The sequence below is a fragment of the Apus apus genome, chromosome 3 (assembly GCF_020740795.1).
Source record: "Apus apus isolate bApuApu2 chromosome 3, bApuApu2.pri.cur, whole genome shotgun sequence".
Taxonomy (NCBI): Eukaryota; Metazoa; Chordata; class Aves; order Apodiformes; family Apodidae; genus Apus; species Apus apus.
In genome coordinates, this window is record NC_067284.1 from 11,407,913 (window position 1) to 11,434,806 (window position 26,894).

Sequence of the window (26,894 nt, forward strand, 5' to 3'; positions counted from 1 at the left end):
GCCAGACTCAGCACATCACATCTCAGCTACTCCACAGCCCCAGTAACCTCTGCCTGGCATCCACAGCAGATGCTTCCATCCACTTCCCACAGATGTTCCCAAATCCCATCCCCAACCACAGCCAGTTTCCAGCATGGCCATGGCTTGGCTGAGATGCACCTAGGGTTTGGAGGACCAACAGAAGGCCTGAAGAGTAGGAAGTGAACACCTGCCTTCACAACTTAATACCAGTTAAAGAATCAATCTCTAAATGGAAATACTAACAAGCAATACTCATATGGTTGGGTAAGCACAGATGACAACAATAATACCATCATTTAAATAACCTTTTTTATCAACCTAGCTCAAAAGATATAAAACAGACAACTTAAGTGCAAGAGCCAAGAGCCAGAAACAGAGGCTGTTCTATGGAACTACCAGAGCTAGAAGCTCCCAGAAAAAAAACCAACCAACCAAACAAACAAACAAAAAACAACAACATAACAAACAAACTTCAGAATCAATTAAATCTTACAAACTGCTATTTGAATAAAAAATAATCTCTTTGTGTATTTCTCCCAAGTCATCACAAGCGTACCAATAACCACATTATTACCTACCAAACACTGGTTTGCTAATAATATGTAGAAAAGAAAGCTAGATTTGATGTTCAGGATGATTTTAAGTCCCACTACTTATGATTGTATAATACATAACATTTTAATTCCTGTCACAAATACATTTGAACTTGAACAGGATTTTTTAAGAAGTTCTTCTGTTATTCTAAGTCCTATGGCAACTGGCCCACATGTAATTATTTGTTTGAACCAGAATATGCAGAAATTCAGGTATTTTTCTGCTTGAAGTGTGAGTATGAAAAGCAGCCCCTTGCTACACGGTAATGGACTAGGGGTCTTTCCAAAGTACTGCTATACACCTTCTATTTTACCTCCTAATAAACAAAAGGAACTAAAATTACTTCTTCCATTTTTTTGTTTGCTCAAAGCAACTGCAATTATTTTATGTCTTTGACAAATATCTCCCTAGTCCAATCTTGCCAGTGAAGTATCTCATTTGTGGCTTTAAATAGAATACTTCCTCTAGTGACATGTTCCACTGATGTATCTCTAAGAAAAGACACAACTGTGAGTTCTTTGGGAGTTCATCCAAAGTCCTAACTGTTGAGGGAAAAAGAGGAATTGCAAATCTGAAACTAATGAGAATAAACAAATAAAACATAGCTGTCAGATAGCATAACCAATTTAAGAACCCAAAAGTGCTTTACAAACACTCATCCTTATGCCACCATCCAAAAAGGTACACATTGTTAGTCCTATTATACAGATTCAGAGAGTAAGGGGCAATTAGGGTTTTTTCTTACATCACAAAATGACTCACTGCCAAAGTCAAACAGAGGTGAAGCTGAAAATAAATGAAGAAATACAGCTTGAGGCTCAATTGCTCATTACTCTATCCTACAAGTATCTGATTTATTAAAAGATATAATTCATCTAATCAAGCCCAAGAATATCCTAAGTGCAAACTCCAGAATGTGCCACCTGTGACAGAGCATGATGCTGAGCCTGGTGCTGCAACCACATTATATCAGCAAACAGTGGAGCTCCATTTGTGAGGCCAGCTTCCCACAGTCTCTTCCAGAGAAAAGAGCTCTGGAAAAAGCCTGAAGAAAAGCACCTGGACGATCAGGAGGCTGATCCCTTTATTTTCTCCCATCACTCACTGACCATTTCATTTCTAGCATTCATAGCCAGTCTCCTACACAGGGCTGACAGCACTGTCTGGGTAAATATCAAGAAGCAGGGGAAAGTTAAAACTTTCCCTACTGTGTACTATCACAAAGCCAGGTTCTCATTTTATTAAAGCTTCTTTTCAACAGGGAGAGAAGCAAGGAGGTTACTACTGTTGCAGAATACCCATCCAGTCTCGCAGATGAATAGGTCCTCACTGACACAAACAAGCACACATCAATAACAGGCATCTAAAGAAGAATTTCTACAACCCTTAAGCACTCACTGAAATCTAAAGGCAGGTGCCTAATACTTTATGTAGACAGCCAACTGTAGTTTTGGCACATGCAGTGGATGTCACCAGTATTTTCTGCTCAGAAATTATTATAAAGTTCTGAATTAGTGTCATTATGCCACGTCTTGTGGTCTGCAATGCAACTGATGATCTTAACACATAATCTCCAGGAACACTTTATGTTCCAAGTATCTAAAGAATGAAGATTACTCAATACTTGCAACTTGAGCCTGCCAAAATCAGTTGTTATAAAACTAGCTGCACACCTGGACATATCACGTTGAAAGCAAGCAAGTTATGTGAATAACACTCTCCTTAAAACAAGACATATACTCAAACAGTCCTGCTAGAGAATATGGACCATGCCTAACTAATGCTGCGTAAGAATTTAGTCTTTGTTAACGTTTTCACTTTTGAAGAGAGGCAGATTTATTGATCTGCCCAGCAGACTGCTCCTTTCAAACTGATAAGACATTTTAAATTCATTTAAACAAGTCATGGAGAGCTTGATCCCCCTGCCAGTAAGCCACTTTCTGCCCCTCTCAGGTTTTTTCCCTGTGAATGAAACGTGAGCAGCAGCAGAGAACATGTCCTTTTGGTCATATGTATCGTAGAAATACCAAACAGAAAACCAAATAATCACCTCACACATAATTATAAAAATACAAAGATATTAGATATGCCTTTCAGAGACACAGAACCCTGTCTGTGCCGTAGCACACACAACACCCCCGGGCACGATAAGCCCTTTATCAACGCTTGCAATAAAAGGAACACTGCAGAACAATCACACGCCGTAGCCATGGATTTCCAAAACCCGAGAGCTCTACCAGCAGCGAGTGTTGATACTCACAAGGCGCCGAGTCCTCAGGGGAAGCCGCCGCTTGCAGTAAACTCCTGGAAATATTTTTTCAGCGGAGTTCTCAGGTGATGTCAACAACAGGAAGGATGACTTTGAGCCAGATTTCCATTTCTCATCAGACGCAGCCTTAAAAGTTGAAACAAGAGAGTGAGGGGCTCCTCGTCTGTACCCCCGAACCTGCAGCTACCCCCTTAGGCGGAGACGGGCTCCCTCATCCATGCGGCAGCCCGCAGAGTTCGCGTGTGGCGTGCAGGGAGGGGGGGGTTCCCTCCCCGGACCCCCCTCTGGGACCGCGATAAGGAAACGCTTTGGCCCCCGGGGCGCCGGTTTTGCAGGGCCCGTACGCAGCTGCAGCCCCTTCCGCGACCACCTGTCCGCCCGCCCGCCAGCCCCGGCCCCCCGCCGCGCCTCACCCCGCGGAGCCCAGCGCTGGGCGCGGGTCCGAGCCCCGGGGGGGGGGGGGTCCAGGCGTGTCGGGCGGGCTGCGCGGGGCCCGGGCACAGCCCCACCGCCCCCAACGGCGCCTCCGCCGCCGGGCCGGGCTGCCCCGGGGCTGGCGCGGCCGCCCTGCCCGCTGCCAGGGCGACCCCCGGCGGCCGCCGAGGGAGCGCAGCGCAGCGCCCGCCGCCCCGCGCCCCGCTGGCTGCCCCGCCCCGCCCCGCCCCGCCGAGGCAGCGGGGGAAGCGGCGCCGGGTGGCCTGGGGACAGCGGAGCCAAGGGCGGGCAGGGGTGGGCTAGCGTGGAGCCAGGTCTCGGCCGACACCGGGTTGTTGCCTGAGAGAGGAGAGAGCTGCGTGAAGTTCCTTCATCGGGGAAGCGGCATCGTGCCCCCTCCCTGGAAGCGCTCAAGGCCGGGCTGGACGGGGCTCGGAGCAGCCTGGTCGAGTGGGAGGTGCCCCTGCCCGTGCAGGGGGGTTGGAAGGACACGATGTTTAGCTCCCTTCCAACGCAGACCATTCAGCGATTCTATCATAAATTGCAAAAGTGCTAGAAAACCAATTCCGGGGAGGTCAGGTGCCCTTCCCTCCAGCAGGGAGCCAGCCAGTGGGCTTTGAAGTCTGGGCGGAAGGTCAGAGCGGTGCCTGCTCAGCACCTCACCACCCCTTTAAGCTAGTCCCAAGGACCTGTGGTTCATTCAAGTCGTGTGTATGTCCGGGCCGTGACGTGTGTACCTTCACTAACTGGTAGGGAGGCTGGTCAGACGGGACCATTTGTAAACTCCAGTACAGGAGAAAAGAGTTTGGGCACGCAAGCTGAGCAAGATGATAAAAGCAGGATCTGAAGGACAAAACAGAAAGCAAGCAGGTGTTCCCCATGCAACGTGTGATCCCACAGACACTTTGCTTTCAAAGGCCGCTCCTCTGGCTTGAAGGCGTTCTCAGGATGTTGCCCTGAGAAGCGTCACAGGCACTATCTAGTTACGTGACAGTTTTGCAGGTTACTCTACCTACACATTTTTTCATTAAATAATTACTAAGGTATTCATCATTCTGTGGCACCATAGGTTCACATCAAACCCCTTGGTGCTCCGCAGGAAAGATGTACAGACTGAACTTTGTGCTCTGCTTGATGCCTCTCTGATCTCAGCAAAGCTTTGTAGCTTTGTCAAAGCTGCAGCATGAGTCTGAAGTCTGATGTCATTACTGAAATTAGAATGTAACTGCTAAGACATATAAAAGTACGTATTGATTCCTCACACTATAATTTTATTTGCTCGTTTCCAACTTCAGGATAGGCCTACTTTTTGGGAATTACATTTTACTTGATATTATGTAAAATCCTGAGGTAGTAATGGAAGTATTCATGTGCATAACAGTTAAACTATATTTAAATTTGTTCCATGCATGTAAATGTTTACAGGATTACTTTGCCTATGTTTGATCATTATGACTGAGAAACAAGATGTTAACACATTGTAGAAGAAGGATTTCTTGGCATGATTTACCACAGATCCATTTAATGGGAGTCTTCCCCCTTTAATAGAAGCCAGTTGAGATGCTGTCATGATCCTGCAAACCTAGATGCAGTCAGGCTCCCTTGATTGTGTGGATGTCAGTGGGACCATTCCCTGTGCTTAATTATTGTTAACCTTTTTTAATCCAGACAGCCAATTTTGTATTCTTCTGGATGATTTTTTTTTTCTGTTGGGAAGAGAAATTCACGAGGCGTTCCCTCAGTTGCCTGAAACAGAAAGGATGTCATGCCTATGAAATGCAGCTCCCTGCTGACAAAGTCCAGTCACATCTAATATTGTACACGTCAAATATACAAGGACTCAACCCCATGTCTACCTGCCCTTACTACAATTGCTGTGACTGAAGGCTGGGTGCTGTTTAATTATATGCAACAGGCCTCAAAGTGAAATGATCTGACGAAGAAAAAGGCCAGATGCAGAGGGGACGGAGAACAACTTGGTGGCAAAGGGGCAGAGGAGGAACAAGTCCTGAAGGTTTTGTAGAGCCCAGGACAGATTATATTGCCAATGGGTTGGCAGAAGTGCTTCACCCCTACTCTAAAAGCCAGTCTGGCCATGGGCCTGGAGTCAATGTGGCTTTGAACCCAAAGCTGTGGCTGAGCTGGGGACCCTGACATCAGTCTTGTGGGAGCTGCATTGTAACCAGTCCTGTCATTCCTGAGCTTCTACACCATGATTTAGTATATTTTAACATCTACAAATTATTCTCTCTCACTGGTGATGTTTCATAGCTCTTTGTAGAAAAAAAACCCTAATACAGTCAGATTTCTGGGCAAGGCTCACTTGCCATAGACAGCCTTGAAACCTAGTGGCCCTTTCTGCACAGATGTAGCCAGCCAAAGAATGAGATGGGTGATCCTTCATTACAGACCTGGAAATTCCTTCTTCCCACTAGGAGTTTACAGCAGATTAATGCTTCCCAGGGCTGTCCCAAGGCACAATGCCAAAAATATGACTCCCCCAGACAAAACTGTACCTCCACCATCTCAGGTGGGTTAGTGCAGCCTGGAGTGCCTGGTGGTGAGAAGACAGTCACACAGCATAGAGGTGGGAAAACAATCAGCAGCAGGAAATGTGGAGATTATGAACTAAGTCCAACCAGTACATTGACTGCAAGGAGAGAGAATGGGCCAGGAAGAAGCAGTAAGAGAGAAACAGAGGAAAATGTGCTACTGGAGAAATGGGAGCTCAACTCTCAGCTGCCAGTCACTGCAGTGGCCAGCATGGGACGGCAGCCAGCTGCTGCCACACGTTCCAGTGCTTACACTGGTACAAGATGAGAGCGGCACTGCAAACTCCTGAGATGAGGCCTGACTGAGAGGCAGATCCGTCTTCACGGTGCAGGTCTGGAAGAAGCAATGGCAGGCAGCCAAGAGCAACCCAGTCTGTCGGGGGCTTCAAAATCCCGTCGCCTTCCATGGAACTTTCACCGCTGTGGCTTTCCTTAGCCTACCTTATTCAGCCAGGGTATTGTCTCTAAGGCAATCGCTCTCCCCCACGCTTCAGATGTGCTGCCTCCTACCATTTAGCGCCTCCTTTAACATGTCGGGCCTGGCCCTGTAACGGCGCGGCTGGCCCAGGAGGGGCTGACAGGGCCACAGGCCGCGCCAGCGGCACCACGCGTGCCCCGGGCGGGCGCAGCAGCTCCTGAGCGGCGTGGGGCGGGCGAGGCCGTGGGCCGAGACCCGCGGGTGTGGCTGATGCAGCAGCGCCGCGCCAGCCCGCTCTCGGGCTCCGTGCAGGGCGAGGACGCAGGACTTGCCTGACGCCGAGGCCCGCGGGAGGGCTCACCGCAGCACACACACCAGCAGCCATTTTGCTGGCCCCGCCGGCCCCTGCCTCCTCCTCCTCCCCGCTCACCCACCCCTCAGCCCCCGCACGCCGGCGGCAGCGCCTCCTGCGCGCACCGGGTCCGCGGGTGTCTCCGGGCCCGCGCAGGGCGCCGCGGGACAGCCGGGCCGGGCCGGGCAGCGGCGGCGGCGCCGCTCAGGCCGCAGAGCCCGCCCGGCCAAGGCGGCAGTGCCCGGCTGCCCAGGGGCTCCAGCAGCGCCGCCCGCCCCGGGCCCAGGCCGGGCACGGAGGCCCCGGCGGCCCGTGAGCGGCCGCGTCAGGTGACGCGGGTCACGCCGCCGCCCCCGCCCCCTCCGCGCCCCGCCGGCAGCCTGCGCCGAGCGCTGCGCCGAGCGCCGTGCGGGGCAGTGCGGGGCAGGGCAGCGGCAGCCGGGCCCCCCGCGGCCAGGCGCGCCCGGAGCTAGAGGGGCCCTCGGAGCCCCGGCGGGAGCGCGGCCGGCATGAGCCAGGTGCCGAGGAAGCTGCTGGAGGAGGAGGAAGGAGACGAGGAGGAGGAAGAGGAGGAAGAGATCGTGGGCTTGGCGGGCTACGCCGACGGGGCCGAGTCCTTCTCGGACGGGGACGCGGAGAGCGGCGGCGATGAGGCGTGTGAGTGGCACCCGCGGCGGCCGCGGGGAGCGGAGGCTGCTCCCGGGGAGGGGGGGGAAGGCACCGGCCTCGGAGCGGTCCGTGGGGCAGCGGGTGCGGGGCGAGGTGCGGGGCAGGGCCGGCCCCGTGTGCGCCGAGATGGGTGAGAAGCGGGGCCGGCGCTGCTGGAGGTTGGATTCGGCTGCCGGGGCCGGCCCGGCTGGGTGCGGGTGCGGGTCAGGGAGGGGACGGGGCGCCCCGGGGAACGGGCCACGAGGGCGAGCGGGGCACGCAGTAAGCCCGGGATAGCGGTGTGGGGCCGACGAGGCGTCCGGGAGGGAGGGCAGGCCTCGCTGGGGAAGGGGGTGGGCGCTAAGAGGCCGAGCGGAGCGGGGATGCTGCGGGGGTGCCCGCGGGAGGGAACGGAACGGGGACGGGGTGCGGGTTGGGCGCGGGGTCAGAGGGAGCGGGGAGCTCCGAGGCGGGAGCGGGGCGAGGGCTGGCAGCAGCGAGAAACTGGGGAAGAGGGAGGAGGTAGGAAGAGTGCAGGCAACGTGGTGATGAGGCTGATCTAGTTGCCATGTCTGGGGTGAGCTCTTCGTTATTAGTGGCACCCTTGAGTATGCCAAGGAGGCGGCGGGGGGGGGTGTCAAGACTATAAAAGGCAGCGGCAACACGCAGCTCCGTGTCCAGGGCTGCTCTGCAGCTGTGAGTGTCAGTCCCCGCGGCGGCAGGCTCCGCTAAATGTCTGCTGCCCGTGTGTCCGTGCAGATGAGAACCCCCATTACTCACTGCGTGTCTGTGTCAGCAGGGATGGTGGATGCTAGGAAGGACAGGCATACCAGGAAAAGCAGCCTCATTCAGTAAAAGCGGCAATGCCAGCTCAGAGCCTGTTGCTTTCATTCAGAGTCTGAATTCATTCTTCTGAGATGCGTTTTGCAGAGGAGCTCGGAGAACTCTTAGTATCTCAGGGGGGGGAAATAATTGCTTTTTTATAAGAGCATAATAAGATGCCACATGTTTTAAGGCTGCTTTGATATTAGCATGCAGAATTCTTCTCCTTAAAGGCATAGTCCTACAGGCTGCCACGGGAGAGAGCACACTGCCTAATGCAGTTTTGGGGAAAGGGGGAAAGTCAGTGCTTTGAATATAAGCCTTCATGATTAAAGGCTGTAGGAATGTTAGGATGTAAGAGCTGTAGCTGAGACTGAAGTTTTACTTGAAACTGCTAAATAATTGTGCTTATTTTGATGCAAAAAAAGAAGTATCTTTAGTGCTAAACTAACAGCATTTTCTGTACAGAAATAATCACTATTCTGTCCTCAGAGGAGTTTGTTTGGATATTTTTCAATAGGAACTTTGTTAGAATGCTAAACATTTAAATTGCTTCATCAAAGTAACACCAGAATATTGTACTTGACAGAAACTGACCTTTATATCCTGAGTGGCAGGAGAAGACAGCCCATGCAGGGACCTTTTTTACACTGGATTAAAACAAAGGGCCATTTTCACAGTCCAGATCCCCTGTCTTTCTATTTCATTCTGAAGTCTCTGGAGAAAAAGGCATAGACCATCAGTAATGGAGGGGGTTGGGACCTGGGTCTGTGTTTTGTTTATTGAACACTGGGCTGCAGGGCAAGGGGCTTTTGTTTTTCCATTTTTGTCCTCTCATCTTGGATCTGTACAGTAGTCCAAAATTCAGTGTCACGGCCTCCACTTGTATACAAAGGGGAACAGCTTCAATGCATGGCTGTTTAAAGTGAAGAGAGAAGCCAGACTTCAAAGTAAAAACTTAATTTATGCTTGTAGGCATAGGGGAGATTTCAAAACTTCATACTGGTCATCTCTCACCCCATACTGTTTTTTTTGTCTCCAGCCTAAGTGCTGAAACCACGTTGCTTGCCCTCTTCTCAGTCATTTTACTTTACACATGGGGTCGCGTTTGGAGACCTTGAAGCACTTAGTTTACATGAAGCCTAGTCATGTTTTTGATGTATGCAATTAAAAAGTATTTAGAAGGAAACAGAAGGAAACCCTTTGCTGAGTGTCCAAGGAAGTACCTTTGAGACATATCATTGCACAGTGCCACACTTGTGGCAGAGTGGAACCAGGTCTTCTGGTCTTTAGCCACAAGAATTTCTTCCCACCAGGCATTTCTGCAGTGTTTATGAACCCACAGTAGCTGAACAGCTTTCTTGATTGCATATAAACCTTTTTTGTTAACTCTTTAAGCTCAGGCTCATCTGTTAGCATTGAAGATGTTAATTGTATGTGTTTTGTTAAGGCTATTGTCTTGACAGCATTCCAAAGTGCTGTGAATATCACAGTCACAGTACTACTGGAAATGCTTTGAGATCAATGGGCTTGAAGGCACATGAGTGGAACATTTGGGACTGCTAGTTCTCCTTTACACAAAAAGGTTAAACCTTCAAAATAACATGATTGCATTATTGGGCAAGAAAACCATAATTATTAGCTGTATTAGTTTAAAACTAGACTTGGAGGCTTGGTTACCTTACAGATGGTAGCAAGAGCAATATAATATTTTTGGCTTGATGTCACTCGAGCAGATGAACTGCAACGCTTTATTGCCATGTTTGAAAACTGGTTAGATCTACAAATACACCTTTCGATGTGGCATTCCTGCCACACATGCCTGTGAATCACTGTCACCTGCCTTGACAACTAATTGCAGTTGATGTGGAATTCAGGACGGGCTTAAAAACTATTTAGTTATCAGTGAGTATCTCTAATGGTGTGAAGGAGATAGTAAAGTATTCATTATATACAGTGCATCCTGGTGAGACAGGCCAGGACTACTACGTGCAGTTCTCAGTGAACTCCTTGGAGCTGGGCTCTTCTGCATTTTGCAATGCCCTCAAATTGCACTCTATAAGAAAGGACACGACTACAATTACTGAAGTTTTGTAAGGAATTAAGTGCTTCTCTGTGGGGAAAGTGCTTTTGGATTTGTTAAGTTGAATTTGTGAATACTTCAAAGGATATGGCCTCTCACCAGTCTTGACTTCTTTGTGGCTGCTTAGAGCAGTGGAGACTGTTGATAGGTATTAGAAACTGGCCTTTTATAACATTTAGTCTTTGCAAAAGTGAATGAAGCAGGAAATGTGGTGCATCTCACAATAGGGAAAATTACGTTTCACATTACAGAGCAGAGGAGCATTTAGTGTTTCTCCTAGGCATGTTATGATCTCACTCAGTAACCTAGTCTGGGAAGTGGTGGTGATACATCTACTGGCATTTCTGTGGCAAATTAAAGAAGGAATTGTCATGTACTCTGCAAAGGAATGTGGGCAGGCAGCGCATCGTCCAACTCCTTTACATATAAGGTAATCTCTTAACTCTCAGAGGAAAGTGCTATAGCAGCCTTGCTATCTAGTCAGGTTTGGATCACCCTCATTTACATTTCCCTGTCTTTGAACTGGCAGGATTTCAAAGCTAAGTAACAGTCCTACTAGCAAAAGAGCTGCTGTTCATTCTTCTCATCAGTATCTCTGCACTTGCAACTGTATTTTTTTTAGTATGGCTTTAATAAAAATTAATATTTTTCTAGTAAGTGTCACAGTCCATAAAAATGTAACAACCTGGAATAAATTAATACAAAAACAATGTAAAACCCCAATGTATTTTAAATAGTTTTTTAGCCACGTCAATTTTTAGCCTATTTCTTAAAGAAAAGTGAGTTATTTAGGTAGCCTGTCTTCTGGTTTTCTTATCACTCAGTCAGGACTTAAGAGACTGCTGTCTGCCTTCAACCAAATTTAGATGAAATGCACCTCAAAGATTATTAAGTCCCCACAGGTCTGATGAAAATTGGCATTCAGAAGAAAGACCCAAATGAAAGTGTCCTCACAGGGACAGGCAAGCACGTGTTGAGCTCCAGATCAGCACATATCAATCTGTTACTTGGAGAACATGTCTTAAGACATACAAGGAGAAGTTGATGTTACTGTGGTGGGAAGAAGAAGTGGACACAAAGGACAAATCTGTAGCAAATTAGACTTCCTAAGTTCTGTTGCATGCAGAGCAATGGGGAGTCTTTTTAATTTTTTGAAACATGTAATAAAGCCTCAATGAGAAGACTGTTCTTCATATGACTTTATTGGAAGTATTTTATTCAAACTAGTTCTTGTAAAGCTTTGAATAAATTATTTTCCCTCCTGATGGCCAAAATGCAATCACATGATGTGTGGATATATGCACATTAAGGAAATGGCAACTATACGTTTGACAGCTGTGGCAAATTCGTGCATTACAGAAGTGGGTGGGGTGGGGGAAGCTGCTAAATCCTCTACTTTTGATATGCTTTATTGACAAGACTGCACCCCCAAAACAGAAAATATTGTTACATTGTCCTAAAGCAGATTTTTATTATTCCTCTATAGGTGTGAAGTATTGTAGGCTCATGCTTCTTGCAGATACAGAAGGGTCCTATCACTGTTCGGGTTGACAGGAAGAGATAGCAGTGTGTTGACTGCCTTTTCTTACTTCCTACACCTGTTGTCTGTGGATCAGCAGAAGTTGGCCCTTGCTGCATTGGGAGGATGAGATTTTTAGAGTTACCTGTCTCTATGCTGCTTGAAGGAGTTTCATCTGTGCACTGCTCCAGCCTGGCAGTGTTTCATGTGTGATAATTGACAAGAACACAGAAAGTGGTAACACCTGTCAAGGCCTTTCACATCTATTTAAGGTAGATAGGATCCCACCGAGACTGGGTTCTCAGCGCCTTGTCAGTCACTCCGGTGACACGGGCCGGCACCGAGTGGCATAACCGCTCACAAGCCAGTAGATGGTGCCAGGGGATGTTTTATTCTACCGCCACAAGACCTTCCGGTTGACAAGCCTTGGTTCTGGGTAACTGAAGCTTAGGAGGCACAAAGGGACGTGAACAAAGTTCTGCGCCCTCCTGGCAGGCACAGCCTGCTCTTGTGTTTTCGAAAGCTGTGGGTGAGGCTTGAGGAGCACAAGAGGGTGGATGTGATCACCACTCCTGGGTGCAAAACGTGCTCTAAGGCAAAGAGGATTCCTTCATGGTTTCCATGTGTTTCAGCCCATAAGGCTATAACAAATGGACAGGTTCAATTTGTTGCTGAGGTTTCTTGATTTGCATTTTCATACTTGTGAAATAAAGTTAATCACTTAAAAGTGTGCAGGACATGCAGGAAAGATGCAGATGAACAAATGTGTTCCGTTTTCTGCAATTCAAAATTTATCCCAGATTTAGCATTGACAACTCTTTTTTTCTTTTTTTTTTCTTTTTTTTTTTTTTTGCATTGCCTGTGTTTGGTGCTGTGGACAGGATATCACAGAGGTGTTTGAAAGTTTTTTACGTCTACATCCTTTTTTTACATCTACTATTTTCAGCTTGGACATTTCAAAGCTATAGGCCAACTAAATGCAGCAACTGAGACTTGTGTAGCTGTTTGAATTAGAGATACCTGAGACTGCAGTTGGTGTGCTTACAGGTGTGGGTAGCTAGACATTCATGTCCTTATAGATGTAACAGTGTAGTTTACTCCTGTTACTACTTTTACGCTAATGTAACTGCATCAGCACGATAATGTTCTGGTTTAGTGTTCCAGTTTAAAACTGGGGTAGGTAACACAATGAAATTACTGTGTTCCCAGGCCTTTGGTTTACAAATAAGTAGGGGATATGCTGTGATCTTCTTTATCGCGTAGCAAACTCTTACAGATGCTAACACAAATTATTCAATAGCAGGTGAAACCCTAACTACCTTAGAAAAGGACTCCTTGTGAGCTCTCACTGTGTTCTAAGTCCCAGTATAGAGGAGTTGTTTGCTGAGTTGTCTTCTTCCTATAGCTCCTGGAATGTGTGATTTTAAAAATTTTTTTTAATTGTTTGGGGTTTTGTTTGTTTTAGATGAAGGAACCTCCTATGTAGCCTTAGGTAGATCACACAAGTGTAACTAACACAAACTCCTTTCTTCCAGCAGTGTGATGTAGCTATCAGTTGACAAGAGTATTTGTTTCTGGATGATGTTCTTTTAAAGTCTGGTTAGAATGTATGTGGGATAGTGTTATAATAAAATTAGTTATTTTAGGATGTCTGTGTGTGACAACACATTTTTCGGATACAAACTGAGCAAGCAAGCCTTTTGCAGTTGTCTTACAGGAGAGAAGTAGCCTAAGGGGCAAATAATTCAAGTTAAAATGCCTACAGCATCACTCCCTAAGCTTAAAAATGGGTAATATTTGCATATATCCAAGTAAAAATGTCATGAAAATAAATGTCAAATGCATGTCATCTGGCAGTTACTAATTATATTGCTGTAGTATATTACTTTTCTTCTTGTATGATTTTATTCAGTTTTGGATTTCAATGATCCCTTCGGTACTGAAGTTAAGCCAAGAATCCTGCTCATGGGATTGAGAAGAAGTGGGAAGTCTTCCATTCAGAAAGTTGTCTTTCACAAAATGTCGCCGAATGAGACACTCTTCTTGGAGAGCACAAACAAGATCTGCAGAGAGGATGTTTCCAACAGCTCCTTTGTCAACTTTCAGATATGGGATTTTCCTGGGCAGATTGACTTCTTTGACCCTACGTTTGACTATGAGATGATTTTCAGAGGCACTGGAGCACTGATATTTGTTATTGATTCTCAGGTAAAAATGAGGGGTTTAAGCTGCCTTTTCTTCATTCAGTAATAGACAAATGGGTTGAAAAGCACATATTTTTTTCAAAGCATCACAAAAACACATTGAAATGAAGTCATTAAAACCTGAAGACCTGTTTGGTTAATTTTAATCTCTGCAGTATGTTAAAAAATTAACTAATCTGCTTTAATATCCCAAGGATTTTGCTCAAACTTGTAAGTGCTGACAGCATGAGTTTGGTACACATGCTGGATGCAGGTTCAGGCTTCTACTTACAAGAAATAAAAAAATGAAGCTGTTGTTAAACTGTAGCATTTTCTGAAAGTTAAGTATCATAACATTTTATATATATCTTTAAGAACTTTTCTACAGTTGTAGCTTTTCTTTTTACTTCATTAGGATGATTATATGGAAGCATTAGCTCGGTTGCATCTTACTGTGACCAGAGCCTATAAAGTAAATCCAGATATCAACTTTGAAATCTTTATCCATAAAGTGGATGGTTTATCTGATGATCACAAGATTGAAACACAAAGAGATATTCACCAGAGGGCAAATGATGACCTTGCAGATGCTGGACTGGAGAAGATTCACCTCAGGTGAGAGCAGCTGCTGTGCAGAGAATCCTAAAGAGGAGAGCAACTCAAATAGTGCTCTTGAAGTAGCAGGTAACAAGCTTTTGATAAATGAAGGAAAAGGGTAATCAGAGACATTAAATTTGACCTGAGCCAAACAAAGTATCTTATTTCTAGTTCCTGTCTTGGAGGGAAAGAAGATGAGGAGATGTGCTTATAAATAGGTGGAAAAAAAAAACAGTCCAACCAGTTTTTTTGGCAGCTGCTGTCTTGAAATAAGTTGCTTGGACGGTGGCAGCAACAAGTAGAGCTCTAGATTTATATGCTTCCTACATAACTTCTGCCTTCTTTGAAACCTCTCTGCCTCCCAGTCCCCTCCCAGTCACTAATCCTCACTGCTGTAGCCTGCTTGGAGCCATTGGGAAGACAGGTGCTGTATTTTTGCCTTATGTCTACTGATAAAGCAGAATTTTGTAGCAAATAATGAAAAACAGCATACTTCTGCGGGCTGGAAACTGGAGGACATCAAGTTGTCATGTCTTTCTTAGCACTTAAAGCCAAGTACAAATACATTTTTAAAAGAGTGTCCTGCTCCATTAACGTGCCAGCTTTTTGGAACTCTTAACAACTTGACTGCATCATTGCATTGATAAATGGGTCCACAGCTTTCAAAAAGTAGATCACAACAGATGTACTCAGTAATGTTCCTTTTCTGCAATTTAAAAAATATTTTTGTGAGAATACCAAGGTGGGAATTGCATCATGAAGTTCTACACTGAGGTCTAGTTTGCAGTGTCTAGGTTTTGGGGTTTTTTGTATAGAAATGAAGTCCTATGCTTCAATCATAACATGGGACTTTTGATCACAAGGGGTAATTGCATAAGTGTAGGCACTTGTTGTTTGACAATATTTCATTTCACTCATATTATGAAAGGTACATCATGTTCACAGTATGTGGCTAAAAGGAAAATGTGGTGACATTTTTTTCCAGCTTTTATCTGACAAGCATATATGATCATTCTATATTTGAAGCATTTAGCAAAGTGGTACAGAAACTGATTCCACAGCTTCCAACACTGGAAAACCTGCTTAACATCTTTATTTCAGTAAGTATATGCTTTGTCTGTAGATCTGGCTGTGTGCAACGTGCATGTTCAGATACTCTGCTGCCTTCTGAGAGATTACGAGCAATGTGAATTCTCAGAGAAATTATAAAAACTTAGTTGAAATGCATCCATGTGCAGCTTGGCCTCCCCTCGCTGTCTATTAAATAGTGTTGCTGAGCTGCTGAGATACTCATAGTGTTTCCTCAATCACATAAAGTGGGTTTGCACTAACCCCTTCTCTGCTTATACGTTAATCTGAATGCTGCAAAGTTCTGTGCTGCGTGCATTTGTTCAAGTAATACTGAAAATTTGTGTAAATAAATTCTTAAATGGAACGTCATCTAGTCTGACCTCTTCTGTAGAGCTTCCTAGTGTTAATTATATTTTGTGTCAAAGTTGAAACCACTTAAGGAAATTTCTCTTGTGAAATTTTTGAAGGTGGAGTCACATCGTGATTTTCACAGCTTCCATACTTAAGAATGCCAGTTAGAGAACTTTGTATACCTAGGGGCTTGTTACTACTGTGGAGGTAATTGCTTGCTCCACTGCTCCTGTGTGTTTGTGTTCCCTTCCTCTCCTTTGTACTGATGCTGACACTCACCTGTTCCCTCATGGAGTCACTATGAGATGCATTAATGCACTGTTTAATTTAGGTAAAAAACAGGTCATGGAGGAATCCAACATCCTCTTGTTTTGACACATGATAAAAGATGGGAACATGTGGCCGTGAGGAAAGGAGAACATCATGAGTAGGTTGTGAAAAGGGGGAACTCCACCTTTTGGTGATGGTGAAGTCAGGTCTTAGCAGCTCCCTTTCTTACAGTATTCTGATTTTGCACCTTGCATGTAGCAGTTGTCAAGTTTCATTTTCCAAGCAAGGTATTTTATTGTGCCTTTTTGTGATTTTGAAGTAATTAAATTAATATAATTTAACAGCTTGTAAGATAAAATTAGACTTCACAGTTTCTTGGTGTAGGCTGTGGAAATAGAGAAAAGTTGGATGGGAGAGCTTAGATTAGAGGAAGATTCTTCCAAAACTTGCTTTCTTACTCTTAGGCAACAAATGATGGTACTTCATAATGAATGGTACACAGATAGGTTTCTGTGGAAATGGCTGGACCATATACCAGTTATCATCCAGTCTTTATCTCTACTTAGGTCAGAAAGGTAATGAAGGAGTGATGACAACAGTTCTGGAGCAATTGGATATTGAATGTGCTATGCAGTCTTAAATAAGAACAAGCTGTCTGAATGATAGTCCTCCTTGAGCCAGAGTCACCCCAATCACTCATATTGGGAGTCAGATCTCTGTATGGGGTCTCCTTGATGTTTGGAGTTGGTAAAGAATTTCTGCCAAACCACCAGATGAATCAAGCACAAGCTGCTTCCTGAAGGACTGATGACAGATACTTGTGTGTCTGGAACACCCAGAAGGCAGCTCCAATAATATCTGGAATATCAGATGTAATTTGTGAGGAAGAACAAGTCTTTCAGATGAATGGGAAGTCCAAAAAAAATGGAGAGGTACACTATTTTCCCTATTCAGTAAGGGAAACAGTCTCAGACTGTTTCTTAGTTCCAAATAGAGCAAAATCCAGTTTGTTAACAACCTAGAGCAAGGCATAGAGATATCACTGTGTCTTCAGCATGCTTGTGGTCTGTTTTTAAGATTATCTGCTGTCTGTAGACAGAAGACTCAGAATGACTGTTTGCAAGCACAGGGAGATGTAACCATCATTCTTCAGCACAGAATTAGTTATCAAGTGCCTCTTTAGCAACGGATTGAAAACAAAGTTTGACGTGGATTCTGGTCATGCCTTACCTCAGGAAACCAGTGTGCTTGCTATCAAAGTGTGGGTGTGTTGGTGTTCTAGTTTGGGTTTTGCTGCAACATTCATGAGGATTTGTTTTCGTTTGTGCCATGAAGACTTTCAAAACAAAAAGCTGATGATTGCAAGAATAGATCTGTGATCAGTTTTTAAGTTCACAGCAGGTTTTTGCCTAACTTGATAGTGCCACAGTTAGGTTGTATGTGTGAGGAACCATCAGGGTGATAATACTGCTTCTACATTCTTAATTGTAACTGCTTGTAAAGAATAAAATAACAGTTTGGCATTCAAAACCCACATAAATCTTACCTATCACTCTTTGTCAGCTTCATATAGAAGGATGTATGTTTTTTAACTACCATGGCTTTTTAATTACCAAGTTGTGTGGCACAGGAATGTGGATTTTCATTTTAGGGTTGTTAGGGTTTTCTTAAGGGATATTAAAAGTATGTGTTAATAGCAATGAGTTATCATGGTAAAAATGAAAATAAGTACAGTTTTGTTTAATTATTTAAATTTCATAATTGTAAATTCAAATTTAGTATTTAAAGTAATTCACTACATCTGCTGTTTGCTGCAAGACTTGTTTAAATAACTGCCCAAAATTAATTCCTAACTGTGACTGGTGGTATCCTGTAAGTTCTCTTCAAAATTACTTTTTTAGGGCCAAATTCTGGCTAACTTTTCATACAATCAAGAAGGTAAAAAATGAGCCTATTTACCTAGGCTAGGAATTGGAGTAATGCTACTAGTTTTACTGAACCCATTCTATTTTAAAAAATGGAAACTGCTGTCTACTTTATCAAAACCAGGATAGTTGAGAAGCCTTCTTTGAATTTCAACTACCTCATGGGTTTTACCAATCCAAAATAAAATCTCATCTAGTCATTGCAGATTTTTTGCAGTGACTCTCTTGGTTCAGACCAGCCATGGAATACTCCCACGTCAAGTCAGGGTGCTTGACTGAGCTTCTAGTGTGTGTTGTGTCTTCTTTCTAGACTGGGGCTTGTGTCAGAGATGACTTGCTTATTCTGGCCCTGCTCTCATGGACATCAATTGCAGCATTTAATTCAGTTGCCTGAGGCAGCTGTTGGCCTTTCTTTCTCTAATAAGGAACCCCCCCTGCTCAAGTAACAGAAACAGCTGATTTCTTATTGCCATTTTCCCTGACTGAGTGTTAATGGTATAATGTCTCTTTGAAAAGTATTTTTATCCACTATTTCCTGATTTTTTTTGTGAGTTGTAATTATTGTTAGTACTGGTTTATTGTTGTTTTTTTTTTACCTTAAGCAATTTTGTCTCAAACATTCTGGCAAATCCTTTGCTTTTTCAGTTAAATTTGTTCTAAAAACTCTGGCAAATTAAATCTGTTAAATTATGTGGGTACAGGTTAGTGGTTACTACTCCTGGCAGTCCGTCCTACCTTGTCACTGAGGTTTGTGTCACCATACAGAGTCTGACAGAAACAAGTATGTGGCAGTTTCTCAGCAGGTCCTGCTATGAAGTATTAGTTTCAACTGAAAATGAGCATGGTTTAAATTAAGACACCAAGCTTTGCCCTTACCAGTAGGCCTAACTGCTGGCATGGCAAACATCTCAAGATGAAAACATTTTAAATTTGTCACTGGAAGTCCAGGCAGGCTGCAGCAGAAGGAGCTCTGAGATGGAAAAATCAACTCTCATTGTTAAATATTCTTATATTGTCACTGGCTGCTCAATAATTTAAGATCCATCTTAACCTGTACAGCTGAAATTATCACTGTGTGTTTATATAATCCAAAATTTTATAACAGACTCCTCATGAATGACACTACAGGGCTCTAAGAGTTCCAACTTATTTTGTGTAAAATTACTTCTGTTTTCAAATACATATTTGGGCAATGAATTACAGCTATATACTTATGAGATTTAAAGGTAAATCTTCTCTTAGTCTGATTTGACGGCATCTGTTGAAGTATGTGAGGTGCTGTCAGAATTATTATTTAGAAATCAAAATTACAGAACTATCAGATGTGGTGAGAATAACCAAAATACATATCTGCACATTTTTATTCTTACTGCTCAAAGAATGTAGACCCATAGATCCATGTAGGCTGAATGGGACCTTGAAAAGTCAGCTTTTGCTCAGAGCTAGGCCAGTTACAGCAGGTTGCTTACGGCTGAGTTCAGTACAGCTTTAGGGATCTCCAGGAGTGGAAGTCAGCATGCTCCCAGTGCTTCACTATTCTCACACTGAATTATTTTTTCTTCTGTATCAAGTCAGAATCACTGTAGCTCAGAGAAGAGTTTGGCTCTGTCTTCTGTGCACCCTTACATAAGTTACTTGTAGATGGCAGGCAGCCTTCTCTTCTCCAGGCTGAACAAACCCAGTTCTCTGAGGCTCTCCTTGTGTACGTTGTGTGCTTCAGCCCATGTATCTAAGGTATCCACAGTGTGTACTTTGTTTTGAATATTTTATTAACAAATTTCTGAAATGTGCCACTCAAGAGTCTCTTCTGTGATGAAACGCAGGAAATTCACCTCTATACTTTGTTATTATTGGTGGGTGTTTCCAGCCTTAGTTGCGTGTGCGATGATGGTAGAACTAAGCCTCTTTAAAAAGAAAATGCCCAAAATATTGCTGACCATTGTTCAATTGCATATGTAGGGTTGACATTTTTTATCTGTTTAGTTTCTTCACTATGTGTTAAATAGTTGTTGTAGAAAAGAAGGAAAAAAAGAAAAGTTCTGTAACTCAGAGGAAGCTGAAGCTTTTAAAACTTGTTACAGGTTTTCAATATGTTGTTTGGTAGTTACAAAAGTGCTGTGGGGGCAGTCCCAAGTTATAGTAAAAAGGGAAGCCCATATATGGAGAAAATTCTGTTTGATGGGAGAAAGTTGCTTCTCTTCCTTGTAGATTCTGGAGCATATTTTATAGCTTAAGCTTTGGCATTACTGGGAAGTTTCCCTTTGTGTTCATGCTGGGACAGCTCCCAGGTGCAATGCTTTGATAACTGTAAGCAAAGCTACTGTTTTCAGTTAAACAGTACACATTTTTTCCTGTTTTTCCAGGAAGCAGAGGCTTATGTCAGTTTACTTATCTACGCAAAGAGTATGAGCTAACATTCCTGGCTGGCTTCTTGAGAGCTGCAAATATGATACATCTCCAGTATGGAGGGAGTCTTAATGAGCTTGGCAGGATGACAGGAACACAGCTGTCATCACATTAGCAAGACTAGTATTACAAACATGGCTTTAACCACCACTGCTACATGAAAACTGAAAAAGAAGCATCACATTACTGGTGTTTCTCCTGAGATCCTGCAAGATATTCTAAGGAACCAGACAGTAAAAGAAATACAGACCCTGATGAGACAATTTCTCAGTTTCCTTAAGAAACTAGTTCCTGAGCACCATGGCCTTCTGTGTCCATTAACTTTTTTCCTTGTTTCTGCCTTCTTACATGTCCAGTTAGAATAACTTTAAAGGACAGCTCTTTTTATGTCCGTTGTTACAATGAAAAACCCAAAAGCTTGATCTTGGAAGATTCCCCCCCTCCCCCAACTGCATTTTCCAGTGAAAATAAATGTAATTTCTCCAGATATTTTCCAGAGAGGGGAAGTTTGGGAGTATAACTTGGTGTCATGGCTGCAGTTGGAAGGGCTGTGAGCCTGAGGGTTTGCTACAAATACAACAGTGCTGTATGTATAGTTCTTTCAAAATGAGCTTGACTGCAGTTTTACTTCCACTTCTCCAACCTACTTTATTAACAGGAAAATAGGGGAACAAAAAAAGCTTGATATTAATTTGAAGACATGGCTTCCATTTTATTTTTCTTTCTTTTTTTCTCAAATAGAATTCTGGGATTGAAAAAGCATTTTTATTTGATGTAGTCAGTAAGATCTATATTGCAACGGACAGTACTCCAGTGGATATGCAAACTTATGAGCTCTGCTGTGATATGATAGATGTTGTGATTGACATTTCTTGTATATATGGGTAAGTAAATTGTTAAATGTTTTTCATAAAACCTAGAATCTGAACAGCCTCAAAATTAGAATGGTGTGAGAATGTGTAATTTGTTAGGACAGGAGAGAAGGTCTCTGAGGTACAGATCCCCTGCCAGCAGCAAACATCTTTTGTGAACATCTCCCTCTTTTTATACTAATAATTTTATGTGGAGGAAGGAGCGGGAGGTAACCAACCTAAAATAAAAGGAAGCATTAACTTTTCATTCCCCAAGGACAAACTCAACAGAAGGATGAAAAAAAAAGAAAAAAGTGGTGCCATATTTAGTTTTGCTTACTTTAATAGCTACTGGCCTCTACTGGCCTCAGAGTGCTGCTTCACTCTTAATTCGGTTCTCACTTTGTCCCTTTTTCGCTGCATGACCTTTGTTGTTTTGTTTGGGTTTTTTCTGTTTCCCTTCCTTGTACTTTAGCAACTGGAGATCCCCTGAGGTAGCATGTACATCTCCTTGCAAGCTATGTTTTAAATGGCGTGGCTCTTGGCCAACTGTATTGCCAGCTGTTCCTGGGAAAGGCAGAGGCACGTTGTGAATTAGAGCATTAAGGCGCATAGACTCTGAAGCTAAATTGCAGCATGTTTAGAGTGTGGCATTCCTTGGTGGCTTGCATTTGTACCCATGGATGGACTTCTTGGTGAGGAACGATCCTAGTGCAGATGTGCAGTAAGCATTAGAACTTCAAAAGAACAACAAATTGTTCACTACTTTTCTAAAATTTCTTAGGTTTGTATATTCTACTGTCTGTTCTGGATTTTGGAGTTGGTCTCTTAAGTAACTGTACAAGAACTTCTGTTTTAGAGAGATATACCCCAAATGATGCTGATTCTGTGGCTTTTTTTTTTTTTTTTTTTTTTTGGAGAGAGGAAGATGTCACTATGTAGTTCAAAAGACTGGCTTGAATTATTATCCGTACAACTCCACTTGTGGGGCTCTCTATTCACAAAATGTCTTTGTAGAACCATTTAGCATTTATCACCAGAAATCTGCTTGCTGTGTTTTTAGCTATAGACTAAAGACATGATCTTACAATTCAGTTCTTGTCCTCTGTTCCTGGAGCATCTGTTGAACTTGATGCCTTATATTGCTGATACTAACTATTCTGGGATGTTGGTGATAACCATCCATTTAACAAGATCTGTGTGTGCATTCAGGAATGAGGGTAAAATTACAAGGTATAAAACTAACACAATAATAATCATGACACATCATCTGTAAAGGAGAAACCTCTTTTCATGATATAATGTTGCAAAAGCCAACAATCTCATGAGGGAAGTCTCATGATGGCTTCAACAACCAGTCAGCTGCCACTGCTCAAGTGAGGTTATTAGTACCAACCTACTGGTTCACATGTTTCAGATAAAGTGCATTGCTTAAAAAAAACCCAGACAACCTTGTGAGAAAAGGTTGCCTACTAACAGAGAAAGAAATAAGGCTCTGTGTCAGGTTACTTTGCAATCAAACAACCTGATTTCTAGCCCCAGATCTAAGATTTGGTGTGTGATTGCATAAATGTCTGTGTCGTCCTAGTTTATGTAGTGTATAGTATGAAGAAGAGATTAAAATGAAAATTTCATAAAGTTTGAGACAATCTAGTGAAGGTATAAATGTGGGAGTACTTTTATTAGCTCATCTGGTGGCTTATCTTCTCTTGTTTGTTTGTTTGTTTGTTTGAATATTGCCCCTTAGGCTTAAAGATGATGGCTCTGGAACTCCTTACGACAAAGAATCAATGGCAATCATAAAACTGAACAACACAACTGTCCTTTATTTAAAGGAGGTGACAAAATTCCTTGCTCTTGTTTGTTTTGTCAGAGAAGAAAGCTTTGAGAGAAAAGGTATTTTTCCCTTTTCTAATATTGCTTTATGTTTCCTTTACATTAGCAAGTTAATGAATAACTGTGGTTGTCATTAGCTTTAACAGTCTGTAGCTGTATCACAAGTATTAAACATAAGTACAGCTTGATAGAGCTTAAATAACACATTTAAAGGTATGAGGTATTTGTGCTGGCATTAAGATAAGATGAAATCATAAATGTATTTGACAACTGTCTGATATGAAAGCATATGAAAGTTTATATCCAGTGCAGTGAAGCTTCCATCTGCAACAATAGAACGTGTCAGCTTATCTTGGCTATCATGGATTTGTACCTGGTGGTGCCAGCATATGCATTTGCAACAGCTTGCATGCTGTAACCAAGGGAAAAATCAGTGAAACTGCTGACAGAAAGAAGTGTGTTCTTGCTCTTCTCATCTGTGAGAGGAGGCCTTTGAAAAGCTGCATATTTGGGAACTAGATGGCTTAAAGTAATAAAATTTCTCATTTCTCTTTCTGACCTTGGTCAAGGTCAATATTGAAAGCTTAGTTCACAATCACTCTGCTTGCTGGCGTGATGTTTCTTGAGTTACTAGTTTTAGTGAAATACTCTGAGACCAGAACTGAGCAGTGGAAGAATGAGCCATCATCTGGGCTTGCATCCCCACTGATGAATGCAGTACTTATGCCATGTCTGCTAGGCTGTTTGACAGGCTATTCAGCTTTTATTTTATTGAACTTTTGCTGGTTGATTTTCTCTTCAATACCCATATGGCCTTTATTGCCAGTGAATGTTAGATGTGGGCACTTTCTTTTCCTCCTGTAAGCATAAGAAGTGTTGCTTTGACATACCTACTAAGAACACTGTTTCAGAAAAGACACCATGTTGAATGGACACCAATTAGGGTTTGTCTACAACTGTGTCAGGTTGTTGCATCTACATAGGTAGGGACACTTAGTGCTGTAGCCTTGATTCTTTAACAGTACAGTTCTGGTATTAAAATGCAGATTAGCTTTTGGTGCCTGGTGACTTCCACATTATAATAATTTGTCTAAACTCTAGGGAGAGGGAAGAAGAGTCCTGGAAAAAAAAAATCAAAGTGTAACATGGTGGATTTAAACCACTTAAAATATGTATCATCTCCTATTAGGGAAATTGAAGTGGAAAACACTCCAATATTTGAGTTAAGAAAGCTTATGGCATTAACCTTGAATGAGGTCATATGCTCAGTAGCAGAATTCTAAAATTGTATTGCAGTATTACACAATTGTAGCACCCAGTAAGCCTTCTGATTGACTACCAATATGGCTTTACAGCTTTCTGTGGGATCACAGTCAGCCCACTCACGTGGTAATATCTGCCTATTATGTATTTATGTAATCTAACAGCATGTCTATTGTGCTGTTTTTCAATTACAATGTAAGATGAAATATAACTGGCTTTTATTTGGTAATATTTCTATCAAGTGTCCATTTCAAAGTTAATGCATTATCAAAAAAATGAAAATTCTTTTACTAGATGGTACTTATTTTTCACACAGTTATTCTGTAAAGTTAATTTACTGTATTTTATGAAAGATGTTAGTTTTTCTTGCAGTATACTGAGCACTTGTCCAAAGCTCTGTATTAAGTTCAGGCTGTGTTATCGGCCAATGAACTTCTGCTTGTTTTCTTTTAAGACTAACAAGTATATTTAACATTGGACATAGTGTGAAGTTATAATGCTAATTGAATTATTTGTATTTATCAAATATGCTTTTGCTCAGCACAGAACAAAAATGGCTGGAAAATTCATTGATTGTGACCTCTGGAGAGACAGTGTGGTATTTCACTAAATGCAGAATATAAGCAATTTTTCATTACCTGATTTGTATAAATGTCTTCATTAATGCTGAAACCATTTCTGTCTCTGTAGGATTAATAGACTACAATTTCCATTGCTTTCGAAAAGCCATACAAGAAGTATTTGAAGTAAGAATGAAAGTAGTAAGATCTCGAAAACATCAAAGCCACATGCAAAAAAATAAGAGACCCACTCCCAATGGGACACCAAGAATGCCACTCTAACTGAGGTTTTCAGGCACTGTGGCAAGCAAAGTTTTCATGAAGTTGACGTGACTTCTGCATCTCATTGCACTGAGTGAAGAGGAAAACAAATGGGACTGATGTATTATATGAATTTTCCCTGAACGTTCAGAAAGCACTGTTTAAATATTTTTATCCAATCAGTTTTTTTTCATATAGTGAGCACTTTGAGCAAAATGTTGTATATATAAGCATTGAGGTGAACACTTGTAAGAATTTTCTTAATATATGCTGTAAACCTTTTTCATGCCATATTAAGAAAAAACAGCTGTGACAGAAATACTGGGTACATAATTTGCACTTTTTAATGTTTTCCTTGTGGAGTTGGACTTTGATAAACTTAGTTTTTATGGTGATTTGGATGCATGGTGTCAGGTAAAATGTATGCTGTAGTTTCTTTACCTGCTACAATCAAATTGGTTAGTAAACAATTAAGAAAACTTGGTACAATGCCTTTTAAAATTTGTGACAGCTAATACCTAACATTCATACAGATCTAATTTCCTATATTTTTCAATTTGTAAACAGAAAAATAATTTTGAAGTATTACAGCAATAAGCAGTTACCAGGGATCGTAACTGGTAGGTAAATATTAGCTTTTATAAAACAGGCTTTTGGCCAAATTTCATCCAGAATTCTCCATAACACTGGTCATGCCCTCTGTTGGGTCTGTTTTTATTATTTACCTCAGCATATACCACTAAAATACCTTTCTATAAAGATAATTGTTTTGTAAAATGGCTCTATGTTGCACTGGTATTTTTATAAGGCTTCAGAGGAGGGTGCTGCATCTGAAAGGCTGAATTTTCCTATCTGAGTTTGTTTTGAGATCCTGCACATTTACAGTGGGAGCAGTGAAAAATCTGTATGCTCTGATGTACTGATGGGAAGTCCCAAAGCTGTGAGCACTGGGTTCTGATTCCCTCTAGTAGGGATATGTCTGTGATTAAAATCAAGACCATTAAAAAGAGGACTGGACAATCCACCTGCTGTAATCAGCATACGCCACTACTTTTTATTTAAAATTGAACATGGGCAGAATTGCCACAGGATCAGCCAGGACAGCAGAGCACTCTCAAACCTAAAAAGAAGTAAAACTTACTCCCTGAGTTCTGTATTCACTGTTTTTGTTTAATTAATGATACAAAAGTGCAATTTCTAGTTGGAAGAGCAATTCTTTTTTTCCCAGTCCTGCCACAAACCAGTTGCATGCATGGTCCAGCAGTGGTGTTCAGCAGCTCAAGGAACTGGGAAGAACTTGACCGAATTGAGAGGCAGCTCACCATACACCAGAAGCAGGTAAGGGGAGCTATACCTCACTCATTCATGACCAAGATGCCCCTTAGCTGAGATAGCTCTGGGGACAGAAGAGGGGACAGAATTTGCAAGTTTGCTCTTAGCCACAGTGAGGCATAATGCTGTGTGTCTGTCGGTGAGTTCAGAGCCCCCAGTGTTCACTGGCCTTGGTTGAACAGGAGAAGTTTTAACCTGTGGTGAGCACATCTCCATCCACTTGTGGTTTGGATGCCAATGCAAGTTTCTGTGTGCTGCATGTTGGTACATCTTAA

General features: G+C 42.8%; 2 protein-coding genes across 3 annotated transcripts in view; one reads left to right on the top strand and one right to left on the bottom strand.

Annotated features, from left to right (window-relative positions):
- Nucleotides 1–3,344, bottom strand: part of ANKRD6 (ankyrin repeat domain 6) — a 96,432-nt gene extending 93,088 nt beyond the window's left edge. For both annotated transcript variants that reach the window (XM_051613479.1, XM_051613477.1), the window contains exons 1-2: nucleotides 3,298–3,344; nucleotides 2,876–3,010 (exon numbers count right to left, since the gene is read on the bottom strand). The gene's annotated coding sequence lies outside the window, so the exon portion shown is untranslated. The remainder of the gene's footprint in view (nucleotides 1–2,875; nucleotides 3,011–3,297) is intronic.
- A 3,496-nt stretch (nucleotides 3,345–6,840) lies between these two features.
- On the top strand, nucleotides 6,841–26,068 carry RRAGD (Ras related GTP binding D). Its single transcript, XM_051613487.1, has 7 exons — nucleotides 6,841–7,298; nucleotides 13,626–13,921; nucleotides 14,312–14,511; nucleotides 15,479–15,593; nucleotides 21,258–21,400; nucleotides 23,115–23,263; nucleotides 25,157–26,068. Exons 1-7 carry the CDS (start codon nucleotides 7,151–7,153, stop codon nucleotides 25,306–25,308), a joined length of 1,203 nt encoding a protein of 400 aa, XP_051469447.1. The 5' UTR covers nucleotides 6,841–7,150; the 3' UTR covers nucleotides 25,309–26,068.
- The last annotated feature ends 826 nt before the right edge of the window (nucleotides 26,069–26,894 follow it).

What these genes read in the sequence shown, in the direction of transcription:
- RRAGD (XM_051613487.1), top strand. Translation starts at nt 7,151, where the DNA reads ATGAGCCAGGTGCCGAGGAAGCTGCTGGAGGAGGAGGAAGGAGACGAG. An exon ending in GAGCGGCGGCGATGAGGCGT is followed by an intron (nt 7,299 to 13,625) that starts GTGAGTGGCACC and finishes GATTTTATTCAG; the next exon opens with TTTTGGATTTCAATGATCCC. An exon ending in GACATTTCTTGTATATATGG is followed by an intron (nt 21,401 to 23,114) that starts GTAAGTAAATTG and finishes ATTGCCCCTTAG; the next exon opens with GCTTAAAGATGATGGCTCTG.